The sequence below is a fragment of the Aplidium turbinatum genome, chromosome 7 (assembly GCF_918807975.1).
Source record: "Aplidium turbinatum chromosome 7, kaAplTurb1.1, whole genome shotgun sequence".
NCBI classification, from domain to species: Eukaryota; Metazoa; Chordata; class Ascidiacea; order Aplousobranchia; family Polyclinidae; genus Aplidium; species Aplidium turbinatum.
The window spans coordinates 28,626,652-28,653,814 of record NC_137478.1 but is presented as its reverse complement, the minus strand read 5'-3'; the positions used below and the strand labels follow the sequence as shown (position 1 = coordinate 28,653,814).

Sequence of the window (27,163 nt, the reverse complement as noted above, 5' to 3'; positions counted from 1 at the left end):
TTGCATCAATTATGAAGATTATTTGTCTTTTGATAATTTTTTTTGCCTCTTCCCTTGTGTCTTCACAAAGCATTTCAACACAAGGTACAGTTGTTTTTAAGTTTGGCAGTACGGTATCAAAAGTTAAAGAACAATGAAATAATTTAGGCAGAGGCTATATTTATCTTATATTGTGAATAATACAGGGTCGGCAATAATTAACGTTACAAGAGATCCAATTCAAAAACTGGCAAAGGAGGCGAACGTGGGTCCACGTCTTTTAGGCGCTGACAGTTAGGCGCTGGTCTAATAGGCGCGCACACTCTGGCGTGTGGATATTTAGGTGCGGAGCACTGTGGCGCCCGTTCATTTAGGTGCTATTCCTAGTAAAGTCTGTACATTGTATCAGCTTGGCAGGTAGGGGCGTAGGGCAATGCTTTTCACACAAAATATTATATTGAACAGGAAAATATATTGTTTTGTTAATGCGTGTGCGTTGTTGGTCATGGCTTCAGTGAGTGAAGTTGCTTAAACTGGCAATGCTTTTTCACACAAAATGTTATATTACACAGAAAAATATATGGGTGAAGCTGCTTGAACCGGAAATGCTTTTCACACAAAATGTTATATTGAACAGAAAAATATGTTATGGCTTCCGTGAGTGAAGCTGCTTAAACCGGCAATGATTTTCACATAAAATGTTATATTGAACAGAAAAATATGTTGTTTTTTTAATGCGCGTGTTCAGCATTTATTTGTTGTTAGTCCAGGTTTGCGCCGGCGAAAGCTTTATCAATAAATTATTCAAGTTTCCGAACATGTATGAGTTCACTTTTAGTTAGGTCAAACATGGCCACCTAAAGATACGGCCTGATTTGTCACATTTTGCAGAAATTTCCAGGTTTTTCTAACTTTGAGCGAACGTTTAAATGAATTGTTCTAAAAGTTAGATTTTTATGCTTTCTTTATTCTTTTCCCCAGATGACACAATAGATTTTAACATCCTCACATGTTGAAAAACAAAGAAAATTTGATTTCGAAGATTTTAGTCAGACTGTTAATTTTCAATAACAGTCTGATTTTGCGTTTTTCAACTTACTTTTTCTCATTTGCTACTGCTTCCACAAAGCAACAAAAAAGTTTTATGTCATTAGGAAACCGCAAAAAGTAAAAACATCTAAAAAAATGTCAGTCAAGCACTAGCAGTAGCTTTAATCAAAATCTGCAAAATGTGACAAATCAGGCCGCATCTCCAGGTGGCCATGGATCAAATAATAACTAAACATCAGCTAAAAAATGTACCGCAGGCTGTACTCAAGCGGGCGGTAGGCTTGAGTGAAAAGTAACTTAGTTTTCCGTCAAAACCCGGACTAGGTTTAATAACGAGCGAAGTCTCACCATTATGCTTGCAACTTGTAGCCAAGGTGTAGCCTATATGCCCTGTAGAAATGTATTCATGTGAACAGTAGTAGAGCGTCTTACGCGTTCTCGTCACATGGCCAATCCATCCCGAACAGAAGTAATTTATATTTAATCTAAATTACTAGACATTTTTCACACAAAACTGTTGTATTTACGCGGTAAAAACATGTCATGTGATCGACGTAAACGCACAATCTTGACATCAAATGAAAGCATACATCTTCAGCTATCCGAAGATGCAAAGCTTTGCAATAAAATTTAAAACATTCTATGTACAACTAGCAACTCCAAACGGTATTTTTTCTAATTTCTAAAAAAATTAAAAATTGGCAGAAAAGTGTACTTCATTATAATTTTTACTACCCAAGCATGATACAATAATATGAAAACATATGTATTTTAATCGAATGCCAAAACAATTCTGCACATAAGAAAAAATTTACTTCGTTTCTGCGCGCAATGCTTTAGGAGGTACAGCAGAATGATTATGGAGAAATTTGGAAAATTTTACGCAAAAAGTTTACGTAATTTAGCCTACAGTCTTTTTGATCGAGAAATTCCAAAGTAAGAGGCTGCCTAGCCAGTTTTGACTGCCAATTCCAATGAGTGAAAGAAAAAAAATCCACTGTGTCCCCATCTTTAAGAAGTCCTCATCTGATAACTGCACCGCCAAAATATTTTTTTTAATTAGCCAAAAAAGGACAGGCAAAGACTATGGATCTGCCATCATTTACATTATTTTTTTGCTTGAAATAGGCTACCTTTTAACCTTGGACGTAGGGATACTTCCTTGGTCATCATGGCAAAAATCCCAAGACGTGTGTACATAGGCGCCGACTTTTATTTTTGCACGGGGTGGCGAATAGCACAATATGGCAACCTAAACACTTTCAAACTGCATGTTTTTGTTTGATTTTTACTAAGCGTGTTTCGTAGATGCAATTGTCTTTTCACACCTGATTTGTAGCTCGATAATTTACAAAGCAACTTTAAAACAAAGCACAGGAGGTATGTCGTGAATTTTATTGTTACGTTGCTGCTCTGACACTTAACATTTGGCAAAGTATTTTTGCGAACAGCAGCTCTGTCAATCCAACTGTTAATCAACTGGTCAAGTTGTAACCGTGAAGCTTCAGCTTGATAAACAATTAAAATTAGGACGTGGTTCAATCGCTGTTGCGTCATGGTAGATCGCAAGTAGGTTAAAAATTTTCAAAAAAGATTTTTGAGGGAGACAATGGAAAGATCGTATTTTATTGATTAATAAATCCCATTGTAAACCTAACAAATGTAACAATGACTTATGCCAAGTAACAAATAAAACGATCGCAACAACAACAACAGGGAAAAAACTTGTAGCCACGTGTTGCGTAATCTTCACGTAGCTTGCTTGTTACGCGAGTATCATGCTTGTGACAAAAACAATCATTTTCTTCGCAATACTGTATTGGTTCACCTCTTCTTTACGTTGACTTAAAGCGAAAACCAATGATCAAAAAAGATTTAAACGTTCGTTCAAATTACATTTATTTGCAGTAAGCAATGTAACCTAAACGGGGTGGCTGCCACCCCGCCACAGTGGTTACGGGGTGGCGTGGCCACCCCGTAAGTCGGCGCCAGTGCGTGTGTATACGTCCGTGGTCGCGAAAGAGTTAACTAAAAATGAACTCAATAATGTTCGGAAGCTTCAATAATTTATTGATAAAGCTTTCACTAACGCAAACCTGGACTAACAACAAATAAAACAATAATAAATCAATAAAACAAGAATATATTTTTCTGTTCAATGTAACATTTTGTGTGAAAGGCATTGCCGGTTTTAGCAGCTTCACTCACTGAAGCCATGATATAATTTTCTGGCAAGCTGCCAAGCTGATACAATCTACAGACTTTACTAGGAATAGCACCTAAATGACCGGGCGCCACAGTGCTCCGCACCTAAATATCTAGACGCCACAGTGTGCGCGCCTATTAGACCAGCGCCTAACTGTCAGCGCCTAAAAGACTTGCTCCCGCGAACGTGGCCTATGGAACCATGTTCACAGTTCTCAAGAATGATTTGAAGATGAGCCCATTCAAACACACGAAGAAACAGTTGCTAAATGCCAATACCATTAAGAAACGTCTCTCCAGAGCCAGAATTTTGCTCTCACACATTGAAAGAGGCACGCTGCCAAACCTTGTGTTCAGTGATGAGAAGAAATTTGATGTCCAGCTAGGGATGCACAATACAGAATATCGAATCTTAGAGATTCAAATCTCAATGTAATCGAATCGCATTTGCAGTTTCTTTTCGGATATCAGGATTCGAAAATAAATCTGTTAAATGAACAGTGTGCGACGTTAAACAAATGTAAAGTTGATATTTTCTGTCTTGCGCGCCGACTTTTCTCTTCATAAACTGTTTGTTCTAAGCGACTTTTTTCTTCCTTCATAGGGTTTGCGCAGTTATCAGAACTGCAGGCACGCAGTGTGTTTCCGTGTGACCGTATGATGATGCTTGATGATGCATCGTACTATGATGCTTGATTTATCAAATGTTGTACTCTGTTTGACATGTGATACTAATACAATTCAAAATAATGTATGTACAAATATTTTTGCTTTTTGTTCAATATTATTTGGAAAAAATTGCCGCGTAATTTCAGAATAGATTCGAAATTCTAGATTCGAAATTAAGTATTCTAGAATATTCTAGAATAGCCAGGTATTCTGTATTGTGCATCCCTATGTCCAGCATTATTTTAACAGTCAGAATGATCATGTTTGGTCAAAAGATGGTGACATGGAACCAGGGTAGTCACTCAGAGATAAGGGGCGGCATCAGTGATGGTATGGGCCGCAGTCAAAGAATCAGGAAGGAGTCTATTGATTTTTGTGGACCAAGGAATGAAATTGAACCCAGAAAACTACCGAAATGATATTCTTGAGGGTTCATTAATGCCTTGGGCATTCGGGCAAAGAAACTGCTTCAAAAAACGTCATTGGTCATTCCGACAAGATTCTGCCCCTTTACATGAAGCTAAGAGAATGCAAACCTGGCTTTCAGCCAATGTGCCATTCTTCATTTCCAAGGAAGAATGGCCTCCTTCATCCTCGGACCTGAACCCTCTAGACTTTAACATCTGGTCTTACCTGGAGAGCAAGGTTTCAACTAAACACCACCAAAGTTTGGAAGCGCTGAAGACTAATCTGAAAAAAGAATCTACCTAAATACCTCAAAGAGTTATTCGTGACTCTTACAGGTCCTTTTCGAAGCGTCTCCGACTTGTTATCGACGCAAATGGCGGAAGTAAATGAGTAAAACTTGTTTTTCCTAAATATTTATTTATTTGACAATAATATTATATGTTTATTACTCAAAAATTGTCTACCATTTGTTAAATGCAATTATAACGTTAATTAGTGATGGCCCTGTATAGTATATAGCCTCTGAGGTTATGTTTCCCTGTTTACTCAAGCAAAACGATGACCTCAATTATGCACTCGTACGTGTTGTCACATAGGCTCTGCATCTTTTCGTGCAATCATAGCGCCAAGTGTGAAATGAAAGTCGCGCATGCTTTAATAAATGTATGAAGGTGGCAGCATTAAAAAAATAGCAAAACTAAAACCCTTAAATAGCCTAATACATGTGATAAAACTATTTTCAACGGTGGAGATTAATCACAGACCCAACAAAAGCTATTCCACGCTTTAACACGGCTACCAGAAAATTATGGTCCACTGCAAACTGCAGAAGAACAAAACAAACTAAAACAAATGACAACTTTTATCGATGGGGGATGATAACTCAATCAAACTGCCCAAAATGCAACGTCCCAAATTTGACCAATGACCTTTTCATATGGGAGTACTCAGTAACCAAGCTTCAGCATACCTCACAGCGCACCAATGCAACATCGTCCTCGTGGATTGGTAAAATTAAAACTGCTTGGACTTATAACGTCATACGAACCAACGTTACTCTTTGAAACTATCATAGCTTCAGGTCTGTGTAGTAGATGAGTGTGTATTGTCTTTAAATTATTTTGTTTTTCACTATGTGCAAACTTTAATTAATAGTTTAATAATTTTCAGTAAAAAATGTCATTATCGGGACTACAGCAACTATGGAATGCTTTATGCCGACTTTGGTAAACCAATATAAAGATTTATACATTGACTTAATGTTTCTCTCATCTGTTCCTGGAGATGAAACAATACAAATTGGATCATACAAGGTATTATGTATGTGTTGTTTTTGTTACATTTCACCTCAAGTTTGTGAGATACATATTGATGGGATTTGTAGAAATGATGTGGGTTGAAATTTTTGATGCTGGAGATTTTTTGTTGCACTGACAATATTGTATGGTACTGCCACCACTTCAAACATATTAGACCTATTGTGGTGATAGCCGGTGGAACACTCCCTTCTTCACAATGTCCTATAATAGGTTAAAGATATGTGATTTTCATAATTTAAGTAGTTTTGCTTAAAAAAGCTTGGGATTTTCATCTTTTACAGTGATTGATTATTATGTATAAACCGTACCTGATCAGATACAGACATTGGTGATTAGGATCTTTCAGGTTTCTCTATTCAAAGTCTTGTGAAAGCCACACTCTCTTGTAAAAATTTGAAATGCTTGAACATTAAAGTTTATAATAAAATTTGCTACTGTTTTGACATCAGTAAGGTTAACTTTATTTTAACTTTCGAAAACCCAACAGTAACATACATTCTTTTGTTTGTAAAATGTCTCAGAGTATATAATCATAGATGGATAACCTGTTTACTTTTATTCTTCAATTTAATGTACAATTATTAGTGTAAGCAATACGTGGTAGTTTTTACACACAAGTGGCACACAAACATCTTAGAATTTATCAATCATGTGTGATAGGCTACTTAAAATATTTTCGGTTATGATAATATATGTATTTCCATTTACAGCTTAATCCAAGTGATGTCACCTTGATCGAAGATTCTTACAAAAGTCGCCTTCAGTTTTTGAACGATGGCAATTTAAAAATTACATTTATTGGTTTGCCTGATGAAGGGACCTACACTTGTCATCCTCGTGCATATGGGATTCCTTCTGGACTGGAAAAAGCAACTACGATAACTGTTTATGGTTAGTTTTTTTACTAAATTTACCATATGATTATAAGATTTACATAATGTTTCAGACAGCATTATGAGTCTATTTTGAGATTGTACGTTCTTACTTTTACCACCGACATCATAAAACTCATCGTTATTGATTTTGTTTTTCCAGTTCCTCCAGAGGTTAAGGTGAAAGCATTGAACAGTCCTTTAGTTGCTGGCTCTACATTGACTGATGCTGCCGAATGTGTTGCTGATGGAGGTTTGAATGAAAGTTGTATTTTTTTTCTTACTGATTGCTTATTGTGGTGTTTTGTAGTTTGTCAGAAATTTGAGTCATTTAAGGCATTTTCAAAAGAAAATACACAAAATTTGTAAATATACTGTAAAAGACTGTTGAAAATGCAACAACTTTCATCTTTTCATTTTTTTTTCTAGCAGTTACCGTTCTCAAAATACAGCAGTTCAAAATCAAAGCCTTGCTCAAGCTAAATTCTAAACAAATGCATCAAAAAAAGCGTGGCAGTGAAAGTGTTAAACCTCGTTACAACATTACTGCACTAAACAGAATGTTGTGTTGTTCTTGGTTCTATGTGAAAGGTTTGATATATTTTTTCCTTAAACTATTGAAAGTCTAAAATTTTCAACAGGAAAGCCACCAGCAGAAGTCCATTGGACAACTGATAGAAATCTAAAATTTTCTGAAACAGTGTAAGTAGCTACAAAGTAATCTTTTTCAAAGCGTTACATGAAAGTATCAGTATTTGAAACATAGCTTATATGTGCTGGAATTCCTAAACAATAAACATGTTTCAACAAGGCAAGTGATTTCTTAATAACCAGAAACCACCTGACTTTACTTTATTTTTGTTATACTGTATAAAAAATATTTATTTCACATCAAATGGATGCAAAATAACGTCAATTAAAAGTCTCCATAAGATTTTCAGCAAACTGTGACAGTTTATTCGGACTGTGCTTTGTGAAGGATCAAATCCATGGTATGAAAGTTTCTGCTAGTCTTGTTTTTTTGCCATGGATCGGTTTTTAGAATGGGAGACTTTCTGGAAGTATATACTCTTAATATACTATTTATCATAGGCGCCTAACTATTTTTTTGGCCGTGGGGGCGAAAGCGTGTTTCATCAGCAGCAACGTAAATTCAGCGAAATGTCACGCAGATGGATGACGTAATTATGTCGTCACACTAGGATTGCTTTTATTGCCACACTCGGAGTTATCGCTACGTACGACCTACCGTTAATTATTATAAACAAAACTCGACCAAAACACATGCTATGCGTCTGCGTTGGCTAGCGGTTGATGGACTGCGATTCTTTAAGCTAAGCACAACATAAAGTTTAGCAACGAACTAGATTTATTAGCATAAAACAAGAGACGAAAAGGTTTACTAAAAGGTATTGTCTGTAAATGGAATGAAAATACTAACTTGGTCATATGCTTGAAAATATACCTGTTGAAAGCAAAATCATTCATGTTTACATCAATGCAACAGCACGTCACCTTGAATAAATTTAAAAGTTGCTGACATCCGTAAACAGCCCTTGAAAAATAGTTACGGAGAGACGTTTGATTAAGTTTACGACTTGACATTGCTCCCTTTTCACTACAATATTGCAACTTATCGCTGACCAGCTTTCAAGTTTCAATTCGTTGTAAAACGCCCGTTTTCGTGTTGCAGATGAAACAAAAGATGCGCATATTCCCCGCCTTTGATCGGGTTTCTATGGCAACGGTCGTGTGTGCGCCGTGCAGTTTGCGCGAGTCCATTGTTGCGTTGATTATGCCGCGTGTGCGCAATGCGGTTTGTACCAGCCCTTGTTGCGTTGGTTAGTGTGGTTACCTCGGGCCGAGACTTCAAGTTCATTTTCACAGCAAGCGATTCACTGCCGCGACAATTCTCTGCAGAGGTTTCGACTTTCGAAAGCGACATCGAGTCTGTTTGCAAGCGCATTAAGCTAAACGCACGCTGCGTCAACGTAGCAAATTATGTTGTTTTTGGGTGCATTCAACATCTGATGACATTGAATCGACGCAAAATGGTAGATTGTTGCTATGTCTCAGGCAGCAAAATCAGTCATTTTTACATTGATTCAACGTCTGCAGACGTTAAATCAATGTAAAGATGACATATTTTTTTGTCTGGGGTGGGATTGTAGCCTCGCTACTCGTTCTAGTATTATTTAGCGCAAAGCTGTTGCGGTTTGCATTTAAAAATGTTTTCCTGCTGCCGATCGCTAGTTCATCTATTGTTTTATGTATCAATGCAGCATAAAAAGTTGCTCCCATGCATAAATATGCGTGGGGGCCTGGCCCCCACGCCCCCACGGGTTAGGCGCCTATGCTATTTATAGAAAGTATCTACAAGTAAGAAAATGTGAAAAATGCCTGTTTTCAACCTGAGATTGTCTTATTTCTAGGGAGGACGATGACAATTCCTCACAACTGTTTACAGTTACATCAATTCTGCACATAGAGCCAATCAAGTACTACAACAACCAGCGTTTCTCATGTGTCGTAAAACATCCTGCATTTACTTCTGATAACATCACAAATATAAATTTGAATGTGACTTGTGAGTTCTTGAGCTTTGATTTCTTACATGCAAAAGACTATAAAAACATACAGTAATTGATCATCATGCTTTTTGTGTAGCTTTCTATTTAATTTTTGCTCTCGATTGTAGTTGAAACATTTGGCCTTTGCACTAATGTGATACTTATGCTGTACTTTTAAGTATTATACATTTTGTTTTTCAAACTTAAAGGTTACGGTATGCAAAGTGGAGGTCATTTCCTGATTGCATTGATTTATTCAAGAATATTCATTTTTATATCTTTGGCGAAGCTGAAAACTGCCTCTAGTCGCTGCAAATAGTCATAATGAACGAAGTCAGGCCTTGAAATGATAACAAAAGCTTTTGTTCAACAACTTTTGTAGACTTTTTTATCAATGTTACATGTTTGCAGACAAACCGGACTCCCTTGAAATAAAAGTCGACAAAAAGAACAACCGGCTGACCTGCAATGCTGATGGCAACCCTCCTGTCACTTACATGTGGCGGATGCCTGGAGGAGCCCCAATGAAGGTCATGAATGGACCAACTGTGGACTTAGTTGATCCCAGTGACCCTCTACATGGCAATGACACTTACATGTGCGTTGTCAGTAACGGTGTGGGAGAACCGCTGTCAAAAAATATAACCACTTACGTTGCTATCAATCATGTACCAGGTGAGATGTCGTTTGTTTTATGAAGTTTTAATGCAAATTGAACGTTTATATTTAGGAACTGCTCACTGCAAAAAAAGAATCCTTTTGAGAAAAAAGGGTAATTGAAGTTTGCAAAGCATAGCAAACAACGTGTTTAGCAAGATTGTACAGGTAAACGTGGAAAAACTGTACTTGTGAAAAGGCTTTGATCAATTACGTACTATTAACTTGAAAATTGCGATCTAAGTATTTCCTAAACCCTGGTCTTAAATTTATGAAGCTGTTAATTTTTGTAGTCTACATTGCTAGTATATTTGATTTCTTTGTTGTCACAACTGGTGTGTAAATCTAACTGTGTTGTTTTGCGTTGCTATTATCTGTGCGAACCTACTAGTCGTATGTTGATGGAGATTTCGAGTTTCAACTCCTTGATTTTCGCAAGCTCTCTCCACTTTGCTTCCAAGAAGCCTGGTCTTTATCTCGAAGCATCGGGGTTGACCAGTCGTCTGCAGGGGCTTTTCCATTTCTCTGTTCTCTTTACGATTTTTAATTTTTTGATTCTGTTTTGTCAGATCATGATTCGCCCTGTTTTCTTTGTTTCTTTTTTTTCTTTCTCATTGACATACACAATTAAATATGAGAGTTTGGTTTAGCGTCATAAACATGCAGTTTCTGAGACGTTCAGGAACTGTTTGTGTAGCACCGATGTGATGTGGAATTGTGGATGCTTTGTTACTGTTAGGGAATATCCATCGCGAGAATGTGTTTGCTGAATACTGACAGAGCGTCTTTTCAATCGTGTAGGCTTCACCTTACCCTGTCAGCAAATCAGTGTTTTTTTGCTGGGTAACTTTAACGTCTGCAGGCGTTGAATCATTGCAAAAAAGTAGTTTGTCGACTGAGCAGTAGTTTTTCGACATTGGTCAATTCATTCTCATTCCAGCGACCAGCAACAATAAAATCCCAACTCGTTGTTGTTGAAGTGTTGCTGTTTTTGGTTGGTGAAGTGGCATAATCCTGTAGGCTGCCGTGTTTCATCTACTTAGTTTCGCTGAATTAAAAGCAGACCATATAACTTGCTTTGCACATGTCGTTGTGAATTGAGCCTGCCTGTTTTGAACATCAATTTTTGTCCCAGTGATGGTGACGTCACCAAAATCAGTCCTTTTTTTGCATTGATTCAACCTCTGCGACAGATGTTGAATTACTGTAACAAAGACTGGCTCGCTCGCCAAGCCGGATATTTAAACAGAGTGGATTAGAAGTCCTTTCAAACAATGCAATTTGCCCACCCAGTTGGTAAAACGTTCGAACATTTATTTTGTTGTTTAATACATTTTGAATCGTGTTATTGATAGACATGAACAATACCTTAGCATTTTAGTCAATATATTGATTTTTTGATGCCTTGTGTTTTGATAAGTGGACTTTATCTCTGCAACTGTCATTCCAATATTTTGCTATCAAATCGCAGTAAAATCAACAAAACAACCTCAGTTAACGTTTTCCTCATGTCGAACTGTTATGTTTGATGTTAATGGAGGTTTTTGCAGGAAAGCTAATGCTGTTGTTTTATGTTTGCATGTCTTCCAGGCAGCAAATTATTTTTTTACATCAATTCAACCTCTACAAACGTTGAATCAATGTGATACGGCTGATTTGCTGGCTTGGGGTGTATGATATTGATGACCGAAAAATTCTAAAATTTTAGTCGTGGCCAATCACTTCTATCAAGAATTTAACAATAGCTGATAGTTGTTCTGAAGATAGTTAAAATTCCTTAGTAATTTAGGACGCTTGCGAAATAAAGAACAGGTTCTTTGTTTGCTTGGTATCGGACGCGCAACCTGGTTCATAAAACCAGTAATTTCTACGTTGATGCAACATAATCAGACGTTGAATTGATGTGAATATGTTGGTCTGGTCTGTGTATCTACCTGTTTCTAAAAGGTATTGTTCAATGGCAATAGTTTTTCTATTCTCACTACCCAGTGATGACGTAATCGCCTTTGTGAAAGAAGATGTGCTTCACGGTTGAACGATCACCATTGCCCAGTGTTTGTCAAGTGACGTCGTGCTTCAGGACGCGAAATTTCTAAATTTCCACCCACCATGTTTTCGTTTTCTGTCAACTGTTTTGGTTCCTTCCTCTCATATATAGCCCAGTTTATATCGGTTCCTGGTAGGGGACGGCTGGTTGTGCAAATTTCTTGCCTGTCGAAGACAAAGCTTTCCTTTTAAATTGAAGCATTTTTCGCGATATGTCGGGTGCTTTTACAACCCTAAGTTGTAAAAAGTTTTTGAAACTGTCTGAGTCAACTAAAGAAATAGGAGCTCATGTCTCTCTACCTCTGTTCTGATTTTTCCATGTTATTGAGGGAGAAAAATTGTACAAGGATCCTTCATTGGGGCCGCAACCGAACAATTAAACATAATAAGTAAACAAAACCAGGTCCGAATCAAGGTTACGATTTTATGCTGAATGTTGGTGTCCCTTGGAGAAGTGTGTTTAGTTGCTTTTCATGAAACTCAGCTTAAAGCTGCGTGTCCATCTCTGCGTATATGCTTTTTTTCTGACTTTGTGCGGTTGTTTTCTGCAGTGGTACACTCCCATCGTCAGCAGAAAACATACTCGACAGATCTTTCTCTTTCTGTTGTGTTTTGTTTCGCGTGGTACGTTTGTATTGCAGGGTGCAAGACTGCAAGTGTCGAGCACCTTTGTCATCTTTATGCCCTGCTGTTTTCCAGTCTGAAAATAAGGTTTTGTTACATTGATTCAACGCAGAAAGACATTGAGCCACTGCTAATGTACTGGTTTGGTGATTGAGCTGTTGTTATTGCAGCCGCACAAGCACAGTGAATGCACCACCTAGTTTGGCTCTTTTATATCCAGTAGATTGTTATTTGTGACACGATTCAGTGACATGAATCTTCTGTTCACATTCCTTGCTTTACCATTGAACTATTGTTAAGGCAACAAAGAAGGCTTTGAATCCAGACAGCAAATTATGTTTTTTTTTACATTGATTCAGCGTCTACAGACGTTGAATTAATGTAAAAAGCGGCTGATTTGCTATCTGGAAACATGTTGCTTTAAGGGCCAGCTAAGCACCCTCGAAGTCAGCTTGTGAAAACAATTATGTATATTCCTGTACTGTACTCACCGGTTAATGAGACTAAAGATTATTCATTGCTTGTTCATTTTTCAGAGGCAAGTCAAGCCAGTGTTGCCCCCATTGTGGGAGGGATTATTGGGGGGCTGATTGCCCTGGCAATCATAGTGTTTCTCGTCTACTTTTTCATCATCAGGAAACGCAATGATAAGAAGAATGGGAAATTCCAACAGCCCAGTACTGTCAATTACAACACAGATGGGTAAGCTTAACCAAAGTTTTTAAAACTTGTTTTTTTTTAAACTTTATAAAAAAAAGTGTTTATGATTATGATATTGCAGTGAATAATAGTTTGAAATAAAAGAAGCTTAAAATATTATACCGTGTCCATGTTGCTTGTTTGATTTTGTTTTGCATCAAATGAAACTGTATGATTGTCTATTCCAGATACACGCGGCCCAGCATACAACACCAGAATGATAGTTTAAACAAACAGCGTCCTCCCAGTCCCGTGGCCCCCCCACCTGAGGAGCATGACGGTCACAGTCCATCTAGTTCAGACAGCGATGACCATGGCGACGTAGATCATGAGAATAACCCCTCCTCGGCCCTGGTGGACCCCGCCTCTCAAGAGCCCCCCGAAAGTGGAATAACAAGCAGATCGTCCATGAATTTCAGGGTATGTTGTTGCGCACCACCTCAATTTGTGATTGGCTGCTACCACATCGAGGTATTATTTTGTCGTTAGTAGAATTGGCAAAGTTTAGGCTTATCACTTAAAATTGAAAATTCAATCATCGCTATCTTGTTAAAACCATGATTATCTTAATGTCCGTTAGTAGAACTTTTCACAACGTTTTTTTTTTGCACCATCTCTATAATATTGGACTACATTGGTGATAGGGTAGAATATCTTTCTGTACAAACAAGTAAAAATCATTTAGCCTTCTTGGAATTCCAACCCTCACGAGGTCAGTGTCTTCTATGTGTGGCATGATGCTTTCTTTTTGTTGTTGCTTTTCCTGATCACACAGCACTGTTTGCAAAGTTGCTGCCTTTACATGTATGGCCGGCCGTACGTGTTAGGATATCGTTGTGTCTCTTGTGTGTCATGTCAATGGGCTGCTGTATTTCTAAATTTCATCTCTGATCTATTTATGTTACGAACAAAACTGTACACTGTACTGCAGGCGCGAATCTAAGAGTTTTTTTCGGGAGGGGGGCCAGAAAATTTGAAAATCAATCAAAAAGAAAGAAAAGGTTAAACAGATATGAACAATGATAGTACGACATATACGATATGCTATAAAATAGACATTAAAAGAACCATTTTCATCAATTGTGATGCCGAGGGACTAATATCAGCTGTTTATAAGCTTATCAAACCGTTTGATGCATACAACATACAATTTTTCACAAAATTTCGGGGGGGCCCCGGGCCCCCTGCCCCCCCCATAAATCCGCGCCTGCTGTACTGTGTGTACGCAGTCTTCGTCTTGGCATGGTTGTTGCTCTGTTGTTGAGGTCTCGTAAGCCAAAAGACCAGAAAATCCTCTTGTAGTGTCTTTCTCTTGCGTATATAGAAGCAATTATCTTTTAAAGTTAATTAGAGATTCTATCAGTCATTAGAAAGCTGGTGGTGTTGAAGATACGACTACGCGGGCTCAAATTTCTAAGGTTAGGTTGTTCCAGTTACGAAAGTTTAGGGTTTCATGGCGCTGTTTGTGACTTATAAGCTTCCTTGGCGTTTTTCACATTAAACGGAGTAATTATTATTTTAACTTTCAGCTATTTACTTCATTTTTTTTTAAATTATTGCAGCAAAATTGCTTTCGAAAACTTCACGCCGATCGGATTTTCAATGGCACTTAAATGGAAGTATGCCGTTCTAGATAAATTGTTTTTTTTTTGCGTTGATTTAACGTCTGCACTGTAAAAAAGGACCATTTTGCTGACTAGGATGTTGGGAAAACGCAGATGAAATATGCTGATGTGGTAATTGGTGATGATTTAATTTTATAAATAACGCAACAGTTTGTAAAATTGACGATATTCACTTTCTTATCCAAGGTGTGACGCTTTAAGTATTTTGTTATTTTTTTGCCGCCTCTCACATCATTTGAGTGGTTCCCAGCCAGTTGGACTTGCCTGGGGCGGTGTTGTTTTGCGGATTTCGATGCCAAATCAGTTAATTACTAATTGTGTGTAGACGGGACAGTTGTGTAAATGAAACGTTTGACAATGTTGTTTCATGTATTTTTCTTGATGCTTGTTCTTCCAGATAGCAAAATGGCTCCTTTTAACATCGATTTAACGTTTGTAGACGTGCAATCGGTGTAAAAGGAACCAATTTTTTCTTACCTACCATGCTGTCTCCAATTCATACAGCGACCACACAACGCTGCTCAATTTTCCCACTCCTCTATCAATCCTTTTTTACATTGATTCTGACTGAGGCACTCAATCTGATGTGTCTTATTGCGTTAGTTTAATGTTAATCGGATGTCTCAAGTTGACCACAGCTTTCCGTGGAGGTGACTAGCTGTTGTGTGAAAGTAATGCTGTCTGTCTCAGTCTGTGCTGCTGATGCGTGGTATATAATTGAAAAAGCTTCAGAAAGTTTTGTTTAAGTACTTTCTTTCTGAATACAATCCGGACGACGTGCCTTCGTTATGTTTAAAATAAAATTTCACAACTTCAGCTTTCCCAACGAAAATCTCGGTTTGCGTTTGCCATCCACTGCTCCAAGTGGAATGCTGCCCACTCTTCCAAGACCACCTCTTCCCACATCAAGCCAACTTTAGTAATTTTGATTAAAATTTTCACAACTAATTTATGGGCACTTTAAATTGTAATGACAGAGAGATGGTAAGATGGACCTGCCCAGTCAAGCCTGAAGACAACATCCAGTTTGAGACTCTTCTATCAAAGCTCAAATTAAAAGACATCAGTGAAGTCCTCCAATTAGACAGACTGAGATTGCTTGGTCACGTTGAGCGCAGCTCAAGCTGGATCTCACAGGTCAGATGTGTCAACATCGCAGCACAGCGGGGTCAAGGTAGACCAAAACTTTCTTGGGAAGAACTTGTAAAACGTGACCTTGTAGCCCTGAACAGTGAACATGGACGCTGCCAACCCAACAAATCGCGAGGCGTGGAGGGGAAGACTTCGTTTTCGACAGACAGACAGGCCACACCCTCGACATGAGGATTAATTCATGGCCTGTATAATCAAAATTGGTTGATGATGATGATGAATTTTTAGCAGTTATCTACCTTTGCTCATATACCAAAGATATGCATTTGGATTTCAATTTAAAGTTGTCTGGTACTGTCTGATCACAGCAACTGTTTATCAGCAGTGAAGTATCATTTACCCTAAGCTAAATTTGAATGGATGAAGCTTGTTGACGATGAGAAGTGTAGTACAGACTATTCGCATGCAGTTTGTGTATGTTTGTTGGCTGCACATTCCATCATGTACTTTTCCATCTTGCTTGCAAGACAGGATTCGCGTATCTTAGTCAGTGAAGCTGTTGTGTTGACATCATTTTACCGTTTATGGACGTTGAAGCGATCTAAAAATGGCTTAGTTGATATAAAAAGACAATAGCACAAGAGCTGTGGAATCATTCCAACATTCGTCAGACTAAAGCAGTTGTACTCCTGCCACTGGGGAGAAGTCATCAATTTTTATATTTTTTACGTTTCCGCAACGTTTTTTGACCAAGATTTTATGCAACCTTTCCAATTTGCGCTGTTATCCAGCTTAACTGACAAGAGTTTCTTTTTTGCACTGTTTCAACTTCTGACAATGTTAAAACAACGTATGAAATACATTGGAAGTCTCCAGTTGATCAGAGCTCACAATTGAAATTGTTCCATTTCTTGTGTGTTAGACTGTTGAGTTGACTGTTGTTTTCATTCTTGCATTGAGGAAATCGAGCTGATGCATAAAGCAATTCTTATGGGACCGTGTTCAAGCTCAACTGGTTTGACCCACATTTTTACGTTGTTTCAACATCTAAGTATTACAAAGGTAACATGTGTCATAAAATACACTGCATGGAAGAATAATATACAACATACAACGTAACCTGTTATCAAGACAGTGTGTTACACATGTAAGTCACCATTAACACCTACTTCCGATGCAAGGGGTCCATTTTGCACTACACACCCAGCCAGACTTGCCAGTGCAGTAAGTGCACCCCTGCAGACGTTGAATCAATATAAAAATAGAAAACATCAAGCAGTGATGCCATCACGTAGTTTTATGGCTTTATGGTTTTGGTGTCACTGAGCTGCCAACGGTCTTTACCTCGTCTAATGGTTTGGAATGTCGGAGCTCCATAAACTTGTAAACAGCGACAGCTGATTGAGTTACTGCTCTATGTTTCGAACGAAGGTTGGGTTGGCGACGTAGCTGTTATTTTGTTAGTATATTTTTATGGTATTGTCTTTTATTTTGAGTTGCTTGCGTGTTTATACTCTAGCTTGGCTATTGCGCACTTACAACTTGCTCTGCACAGTTTTTGTCGGGTTTAAAAAGTATTCGTAGATCACTTTGTTGCTTCACAGATCTCGTAGAAACTGATACTACTTAACAACTGTCATAACATGACAGACTTATCGTTGTGGACACTACACTTCTGCGCTTGCCCAGCTCGCAAAATTTGGCCTTTTTACGTCGTTTGAACGTCTAGTGCTGTAAAAAACGCAACTCTTTCTGAATTGATGTTGGTATGTGAGTTTGTGGCAAGATGTACTGAAAATGCAGGAGACTTCGCAGTTTGATATCGGAGATTTCCATTCACCAAAGTACAAAATGCTTTGTGGTGTAGTTGTTTATTGCTTTCCTGTGTTGATATTGCTGTTGCAATGGCTTGATGTTGTGCTTTCTGACTATTTCATTGCCCACGGGCTTCTTACATACACACACTATTTTGCACTAGCAGCTAAATTTCTTTTTTAGCCTACTGAGAACTATTGGTTGAGACTTAACTGAATCGCACTGGAAAGAGCCGAAATTCTTTCAACAAAACGAATGTTTAAACTTTGTTACTATGGCAACAGGCTCGTCGGAAGCGGCCCAGCTCATCCCCCGCCTACCGCAAGAGCAGGACGGAGAACCAAATGCAAAGGCCAGACGGGGACAGGGAATCCCCCGTCCCACCCCCGAGAAACAACGACCGATACGATATGCCCCCTGGTGAACACTACGACGACGACGTGGTAAGACTGGCTCTGTGGCTTCTTGTCCGCTGAATGTAACGAAATACTAAGTTAAATAATATGAGATGTTCTACTGGTGCAAATTAAGCTAAACTATCACAAGATGTATACAGTGACAATCTGCTTTTATTCCGACGTTTCGTCAATCAGACTGTATACATCTTGTGATAGTTTAGCTTAATTTGCACCAGTAGAACATCTCATATTATTTAATTTAATGCCTGGTGAACAGCCTCATTCAATTTTCAGAAATACTAAGTTTTACAAAGACATGCATGATACCTCCTTCTATACAAGGATAATTCCTTGTTTCTCTCCAACATCCTTCTCCAAGGAGAAGTCCTTCTTCCTCTCCCACATCCTTCTCCAAGGAGAAGTCCTTCTTCCTCTCCAACATCCTTCTCCAAAGAGAAGTCCTTTTTCCTCTCCAACATCCTTCTCCAAAGAGAAGTCCTTCTTCCTCTCCAACATCCTTCTCCAAGGAGAAGTCCTTCTTCCTCTCCCACATTCTTCTCCAAGGAGAAGTCCTTTTTCCTCTCCAACACCCTTCTCCTTCAAACTTGCTTGCTAAACGCCAACCCAATTGCACAGTTCCTCTCAAGTCTAACATGACTGTCTGCTGTGTTTGTTTTGTAGCTGCTTTGCCGCGGTACCTGTGTGGATCTGTTGCTTTATCTTCAGTGCATTGGCTTACATTACTTTCAACTCACTTCAAGACAATTTTGTTTCGTTTATCACAGGGCATGCCTCATCAACGCCTTGGTGTGGACGACTACCCTGAAGAGGGTTACCACGACGATGGCTACCCAGTGCAGCAGCCCCAGTATGTTGGCTACCCGGTAAGTTAACAAACATCCCACAAACGCTTGTATTTCATGATGGCTTCTCAATAACTCTATACATCATTTAGACGTCGTTGTTTCGCTGTGAGCTTACAGAGTCTTTTGTCAATCAAAATTGATTGATATGTTTTCAAATGGCGTGCTGCTACTTGACTTTGTTTGCTTATGATTAACAAAAGTAGCCGAAGTTGTATTTTGAGTTTTTTCTTTCCTTGTTGTTATGCCCGCCGTAAAACCGTGTTCATGTTATAATTATATACTGCTAAAATAATTGAGCTGTCAAAATTCCTTTAGTTTTTGTTGCATGTTGCCAAGTGACCTAAATTTAAGCTTTTGTATAAAAACAACAAACAAAACATCAGTATATTGGAGGTGTCGTCTTGAATTCAACCAATCAATGATTTATTTGTCTGACACAGGAACAGCGAACAGTACATGTTCGAAATATGCAAGTTGTATAATACAGTATACACTGCAAAAGTTCCCAAACTTCCCATACTATACGGAATTTGCAAGTTGTATATGCAAAGTACATATGCAAGTTGTATATACACTGCAAAAATTCCCATACTGACAGGGAGACAACGAGACGACTAGTATACGGTCTTTTATTCAATTGCCAGAGCTTGCAATGTTATATAGTGCCTAGTCGTTCTGCAATAACAAACGGAAAATTTGTGGGTCTATTCTATTGGCTTTTTCTGTGAAAACTTGTTTGTTCTGTCATGGTGAAACGGTATGCCGTTTGTTTCTATTGAATCAGCTCCTCGCTTGCTTGGTTCTCCTTTAAGAACAACGCCCAATATCCACACTATCTAACATTCTGATTAAACAATTTTGAGAAACGAGAGTTACGATGTTATGTTGTGAGATTGAGCCAAGTCTGTTATTTTGTAAAACCTGTTCTTAACATAACTAATGTCACAAAACGTAAAAAAATTGATTTGGGAATTCACAAAATTTAATCGCTTTCACGCTTAATGACGTCATAAAGTCCACAAATAACAAATTGAACAAAAGGAGAAGTTGATCTATGATGTGAACGTGGTGTAGTTGTGGTGAAGTCAACTCCTGTGCTAATGTGCTTCTCTCGCAGACACAACCGTCGTATCGCAACGACAGCCTCCCACCTTACGAACCCAGCTACACTGAAGTGGATCATTCCGCCTATCGGAAAGGTTTGTATTGCTGCCTTGTTTGAATGACCACCCAGGCAGCAAAAATTGTCATTTTTACATTAATTCAACGTCTGCAGGCGTTAAATCAAAGGAAAAAGTGACAAATTTTGCTGTCTGGGGCACCCATGGCAGCATGATCTGTTATGTTGTGTTAATTTAACGTTCTTAAGCATTGGATTAGCATACAGACAGACAGCAAAGGTTTCTCTACCCATGTCAAGAAACCTGTTTGCTCACCAACGTGGTTTAATAATTAATCCACCACAAACCATTCAAAACTGTTTTGTGTATATTGGCACTTCTACAGACAACTGTTTATTTAAGCAACGACAAGCCTCCTACTGACCAAGTTGTGGTTTTACTTTCCATTTAGCTTAAACAAAAATTCACTGAGATTTATTTCGCAGAAAACCATTCGTTGTCATCGCACCATTTCAAAAGACTTCTACCATGTGACTCGAATTTTTTCTTGCTATGTAAATAATGTAACGTCTAGTACAGGGTTTCCCAAACTTTTTTGGGCCACGGATCACTATTTGTGAATCTGCTTATTCACGGACCCCCAATACAAAGGTAAAAATGAATGAAACCGAATTTTGTTCATTTAAAAACTGAAAACATCAATGGATGGGGTTGCATAAGTCAAAAATTCTCGGAGTTATTTGTGAAAGGCAAACTCGTAGTCGTAAGTCAGGGTCCACGGAAAGTCTGGACCTATACTTTGTCTTCATGTTGGTAAGAGCTGAAAAAGCTGTCTCACACATAGGCTAGGTCGTGGCAAAAGCCAATAAAATTTTAGTTGCTTTTTGCGATAACAGTGGGTATTTCTCCACAACACTCAACCAGAAGATGCAATAGCTGTTTGATTGAAACTAAGCATTAAAGTTCGATTAGATGATAATTCGGCTAATTCTTCTTCTTCGCGTCCTGACAGATCAGCCTTTGTAACAACAAAAGGGTTCAAAATCCAGTCAAAATACTCATAGCCTATGTCTCTTTTAAAAAGTACTCCTTGAAATGTGCAAAAAGCAATTCCAAATGTTGTGTAACGTCAGAGAAAATCAATTTTGTATTAATTAAGGGTTTGTTGGTAATGTACTGTAGTCACACAGAACAGGAAACATAATATGCACAACATTATCATTTATCCTTGTTTTCCATATGTTGAGTTTAATTCTTTATGAATGCTGTTATTTTGTTTTGAGGAATACGAAAATTTTTCGTAAACAAGTTTTTAACTGCAACGAAGGTGCAACCAGTAAGATTTACGATACTGGAGAGCAAAAGCTTTCGAAATCATTTAAGTTGTAAAGAACTGCGGCAATTGTCTAATTGACAGCTGAGGTACGTAGGCTACTGTACAACGTATATGTGTGACTTTTTAATTTCTTGTCATAGCGCCACGGACCACCTGTGCAGTCGTCGCGGACGACCAGTGGTCCGCGGACCACAGTTTGGGAAACCCTGGTCTAGTATCGCTACTGTTGGAATTTATCATGATATTTCCCCTTGAATATAAGCAGGGCTTTTTTCTGATTGATTCAATCAATCAAAAAACGACTGATTTGCTGTCTGGGATGGATTTGCACTCAATAATAAAGATGACAAAAACAACAGTTCCAGCTGTTCTTTGCTAGAGACCACTCTGTGCATCTCACAGCAGCTGCCGCCTAAGTTAACTTCAACTTCCTACAGACATTAACCGCTTTCCTGAAGGCTGTTTCTTTTATAGCACATGTAGCCTGTGCCATAAATTGACATCAACAAATGAGGTTGCTTCAAGTCAGCCACTGATATAATTAATAAGATCAAAAAGATATTTAAGCATTATGGAAAAAGTTATTATTTGCAACAAAATGGTATTAAAATTGAACGAGGCTGTTCCCCAGGCATTTAGCCGGATTAAATAACATGATGCGTTCTAACGGTGCAAACTAAGCTGAACTATCATAAGATGTATAAGGTGATAACCTGCTTTTGTTCCGACAATCAGACACGATTGAAGAAGAAGTCAGTCAAAAATTAAAGACAGTAATATTTTTATAAGACATAGTTCTTCAAATTAAGGACAAGTCTTAGAAATAAAGACGGTATGGTAGCCCTAAATATAACAATGAGCCTACTCGGTGGCTTGGTGGGTGGCCTGTCCGCATCTGAGTCGATAGATCTGGGATCTATGACTTGTTGCTTCATATGACCTTTTAAAACTAGCACTGAATCTCCGTTTTATCGCTCAGCATTGAGCCAGTGGCGGCTGCTCCTCCATACAGCACGCTTGAACTGCCTTGTAAAGCACCGAAAGCAACGCATGCTTGTGATGAATGCAGCACTGTGTGGAATAATTTGTTATTCTTATGATCAATGTCATTATTCTTACTGTTATTTCTTTTACAGGTTCTGGCGCCAGAAACCCACCTCACGAGGAACCTGTAGAATATGCCCAAATAAGGCATGGCTACTCCCACGTAGTTTGAGTGACGTCAGGAACAAGTTCAAACCGGCGTAAGCTGGTTCAGCAGCTGGACAGCACACCACACGTTTGATATCGCCATAAATCAGTGGTGGGATTCGGCTGGTTCGCCCGAACCGCTTCCTAAAGATCAACAAAGTTTGCAGAATCGGTGTCTGGCCAACTTCATCACGTGAAGCTAATATAATCACCGTACACAGGGTTGCCAGATTTGGCTACTGTTAGCCAAAAGATAAATAGGCCAACCGGTTGCCAACTAGATTGACTCCCACCGCTGCTTTAGATGGCTTGATGTTTAATAAACCTCTATTGCATTTCCAAGGAAAATGGCTTTTGTCATAGATCATTTACTTTCATCGGGGTACTTATTTTTAACCAATTAGCTGCTCTGGATAACCCAGCCAGTAAAAATGCCTGTTTTACATGGTTAGTTTCATTTCCTTATAAAAAAAAAACACAAATGTAGAATAGCTAGCTGTTCTTTGAATTGTTTGTAAAGATCATGGTCGCCTGAGCATTGCAAAATCCACACTGAAAATCAGTCGTTTTTTTACATTGATTCAACGTCTGCAGACGTTGAATCAATGTAAAAAACAACTGATTTGATGTCTGTGGAGGTTCATCAGTTTCTGGCTTAGCCTAGCTGCCCTGAAAAATTAAAATGTTTTGGTTTTCGTAATTTGTTGATTGTTTTCATTGAAATCTTCTTGCGCTTGAGGCCGCCGCAGGTCACGTTGTTATATCTAGGCGCAGCAGCCAATGAATTGTGTGTTTATCGAGCGTTGTTAGGTCTACTCTAAATATCTATCCTTGGGTCGGTATACAGGACATTGGTAGAGAATGTGGTATGCAGTCTGAAAATCTGAGCTACATGCACAAGATGTTGAGTTGACGAGGCCCCATTGGAACATGTTGCTGTTGAAACGGCCCACCCCAGTTCGCAAGCGATTGAGCTTCACCCATTTCTTTCAAGTTAGTCATGCTTCTGGTGGAACACTGATATTGGGAAGGACCGTGAATTGAACTGGCCTCGCGACTTCTTTTCATTCACTATTTCAAACTTCGGAAATGCTGGAATTAGCATGGCGGAAAAAAGGCATCGAGATTTCATTGAAATGAAACATAACCTCTCAGTTTTGAATATTCAACATCGTTAGATTGCAAAACAATGCAAAACTTTATATATCAACCGTGGGTAACTTTGCATCAATATAAAATAAGTTAAATTATACAACATTGGCATTTCCTATTTTTCTTTCAACTGGCTGAGCCAGTTCTGCAGCTGAAACAATGTTGCATAGCGTCGAATTTGTGTAAATATCGGTTTTATAAATACTTTTTCTATCTTTTCATGTGGTGCGCTCCATGTTTTTGGCTTTATACCCCAGCTTGCAAAATCCATTCTTTATACATTTGTTTCAATGTCTGCAGACATTGAATCATGCAAAAAAAAACGGATTGTGCTAGCTGGGTATGCTCGGCGTTACGTTTTTATCAAATAAGATTTGTACTTGTAACTATCGCGAAGATCATCTTAATCATATGTTTTTTAATCGTAATTTTTAAACCATATGGACTTTTTGAGTCAGAATTTGCTATCTTATATGTATATTCAATTGTGTGCTTGCTTTGAACTATGTTTTTACGTCGATACAACGTATTTTAGACGTTAGTTTTGAAAAATGTGATAACCATTATTCAACTGTTTCTTGTGCCAGTTTGAATAAATTATTATCACTGTTTCCATATAATGATTATGATCATTTTATAATGTGTAACTGCATCGCCTGTAATCACGATTTGTATCTCATCATTATTCATATACAATGTTCATATATGATCCTTTCATGAAATGACCTCTGTATGTTTCAAATCTCGATCAAGTCTTTTAATGGTGCGAGTTTTTCGAGCGCATGCAAATTCTTACCTGACGTTTTTAACATGGCTGCTTCTTTCAAGCTATTATCTAAATTATATAAAGCTGCATCTTACCTTTGCAGTGCGGAAGATCCCAATGACTAAAATCGGTCTGTTTTGCTTAAATTTATGCAAAACGTATAGATTTTGCTATCTTGAAAGCAATAAAGCTGTTGCATTGTGTCAAACCAGAGGCTCCATCCGTACTTGGTTTTGGGAGATAATAATTTTAAACAAATGATTGTTTATCTTCAACGTTATTTTGTCATTGTTCGTTCTCGGTTCGTGAGATGACGTCAGCGACCTGTTAACTTCAGAGTGCGTGATGTCATCACTGATACACGTCATGAAAAAAGCAAGTTTAGGTTATTGGTATCGTTCTTGATAGTGTTAGCTTTTAGGTGGCCATCTCATGGCTGTATATTATCATCGAAGGCTAATGGACTTTTCACTGAAGGTATGCGAATGTTTTTATTGAGTTTTTCCATGTGATCGTTAAAGTCATAGCAATGTATGGACATCTCGCTTTCCAGATAACGAAATCCGTCGTTTTGCATTGATTTAACCTTTAATCAATGTAAACATGACGTATTTCACTGGTGGAGCTATAGGGATATCTTTGAAAGGATTGTGGTCATGTTCTGCTGGCTGCATTGACTACAAATGGCCAATATTTTTCACCCCAAACAGCAAATCAACCGTTTTTTTTTTTTACATTGATTCAACGTCTGCAGACGTTAAATCAATAAAAAAACGGTTCATTTGCTGTTTGAGTTAGCATGTAGTATGCACTACAGCTGTGCGTGTGAAAACAGCGTTAATTTTTACGCGTCTTTGCTGATCGTTTGCTTTCACGTAGAATTGATAGCTTGTTTTAGGTTTCTTTCAAAAATCAGCAACAAAGTCAGTTATTTTAATGTTGATTTAACGTAATCACACGTAAAATAATCGATTTTTTAGTTGAAAAGTTCAAATAACGTGTAGTTTGTCATGTACTCTAGTAGCCAAACAAGCGTTGTATTTCCACCGTGTTTACTGTTTACTTCGATAAGTTCGCAATAGACCAGGGGTTCTTAAACTGGGGTCCGTGGACCCCCAAGGGGTACGCGGACTAGTTTTAGGGGGTCCATGAAGGCCCAATGGAAATCTTAATGTATAATTTCAAAAATGGAATAAATTTTTCAAAAGAAAAAAAAGATTAAGTTTAAACAACGCTGATGATTTCTAGTTTGGCGTTTCCAGATAATTGTTACCGCATTGCATTTTTTTTGTTACGTACGTTTATTACGTCACTTTCCACATTGTTGGTTTTGCGCTATTTGGACATTGCAAAATTTTATCAGTTACAGGCAATTGCAATTTTATCATTTCTTAAATTTAATAAAACATCAATTTTGTTGCCTCAAATCAAATATAGTTACTACTCTGTAAACCCTTGACAGCCTGTTTCACCCTAAAAAGAGGATCATCAGAAGGTCCTCTTTTTAGGGTGAAACAATATTCAAATGGAAATAAATTTTGTTACCAATTCATTTTAATTTTATTGCGTTATGTCCAATTCATGCTGATCAAAAGGTTTCTCGGACTAGGCCATAAAGGGGGTCCACACAAACTAAAAATTTTTTTCAAGGGGTCCGTGTTAAAAAAAAGTTTAAGAACCCCTGCGATAGACACTTTGTGGCCGCATTTCTAGCTGGTAACACTTTTCACACTTCCAGACCTTAAAATATTGTAAGTAGGAATCTTGCTAGCTGAGATTGTCGAATGAACTGAGACTGCAAGCTAAGCTTGCTCTTTAACAATTTTTCATCGTCATCAGCGCTAAAGACGCCAATCGGTGCTTGCTGGCAATAGGCGTGTAATATGTAAAATACATTTCGTATTTTCAGCCTTGGAATGTTTCAAAATGTTGACGAGCCTTCCGAAAGAGTTGTTTTGTTGTGCATATTGTGTTACAATATTTTGTCCATAAAGTTATATGCAAAGTGCTTGGAGTAAGGTATTTTTAGCTTTCAAATTCGGTTCATCTTGCATCGTATTTTTGTTGCTCTCCAATACCTTTCATGTACAAATGAAGGCTCAACCTTTATGTTAGCTTTAAGTTCTGGGAATTTCTTAACTAGTCGTTATATTCTTTCTCCAGCAAATCGCACGTAATTTGCACGCAGCTCACTCATATAACTGCTCTTGTCCCACTCATCAGTAACGTTGGTATGTTGTTCAACTTTCAATGCGGTATTAGCAAGCTGCTCGTTGAATTGCTATTCTGTCATTTTCGAGTAGAAATAAAACAGATGAAGTTATTCAGTGGTCACTGACATTATGTATAGTGGCACATAAACTGTATAGGTTGTCAGAAGAACGTGACAAGTCGTTTTGAAAGACTTCACGTTCATCATCATTGACCGCCCCGTTAGTTCAGTAGTTACGCGCCCGGTTAAAGATCACGCGGCGGTGGTTCGGCTCTCGGGGTGCACTTAAGGAACGCACGTTAAGGACTGCTCTCCATTCAGCGGCACCTAGTGAATGGAATAATTCCTCGGCAACAACACTTCAACAATCGGAAACTTCACTTTGCCAATCTCGGTAACCGACCCTGCGTCAAGAGCCTCTACAAGTATGCGAAACTACCAGGAATAACCAATCAAGGCTTTGTCAGTCCGAGGATAAAGATTCAAAACCA

The 27,163-nt window shown here is 38.3% G+C and overlaps 1 protein-coding gene across 1 annotated transcript; it reads left to right on the top strand.

Moving 5' to 3' along the window:
- LOC145774332 (nectin-1-like) lies at positions 1-26,783 on the top strand. The gene is made up of 13 exons (XM_082585557.1): positions 1-84; positions 5,482-5,624; positions 6,341-6,521; positions 6,666-6,755; positions 7,144-7,204; positions 8,935-9,089; positions 9,484-9,747; positions 12,936-13,101; positions 13,287-13,518; positions 17,915-18,073; positions 18,814-18,912; positions 20,012-20,093; positions 22,488-26,783. Exons 1-13 carry the CDS (start codon positions 12-14, stop codon positions 22,565-22,567), a joined length of 1,785 nt encoding a protein of 594 aa, XP_082441683.1. The 5' UTR covers positions 1-11; the 3' UTR covers positions 22,568-26,783.
- Positions 26,784-27,163: the final 380 nt, after the last annotated feature.

Coding starts and splice junctions, on each gene's coding strand:
- LOC145774332 (XM_082585557.1), top strand. CDS start 12: ATGAAGATTATTTGTCTTTTGATAATTTTTTTTGCCTCTTCCCTTGTG. Junction 6,756..7,143: donor CGAATGTGTTGCTGATGGAG/GTTTGAATGAAA, acceptor AATTTTCAACAG/GAAAGCCACCAGCAGAAGTC. Junction 13,102..13,286: donor GTCAATTACAACACAGATGG/GTAAGCTTAACC, acceptor TGTCTATTCCAG/ATACACGCGGCCCAGCATAC.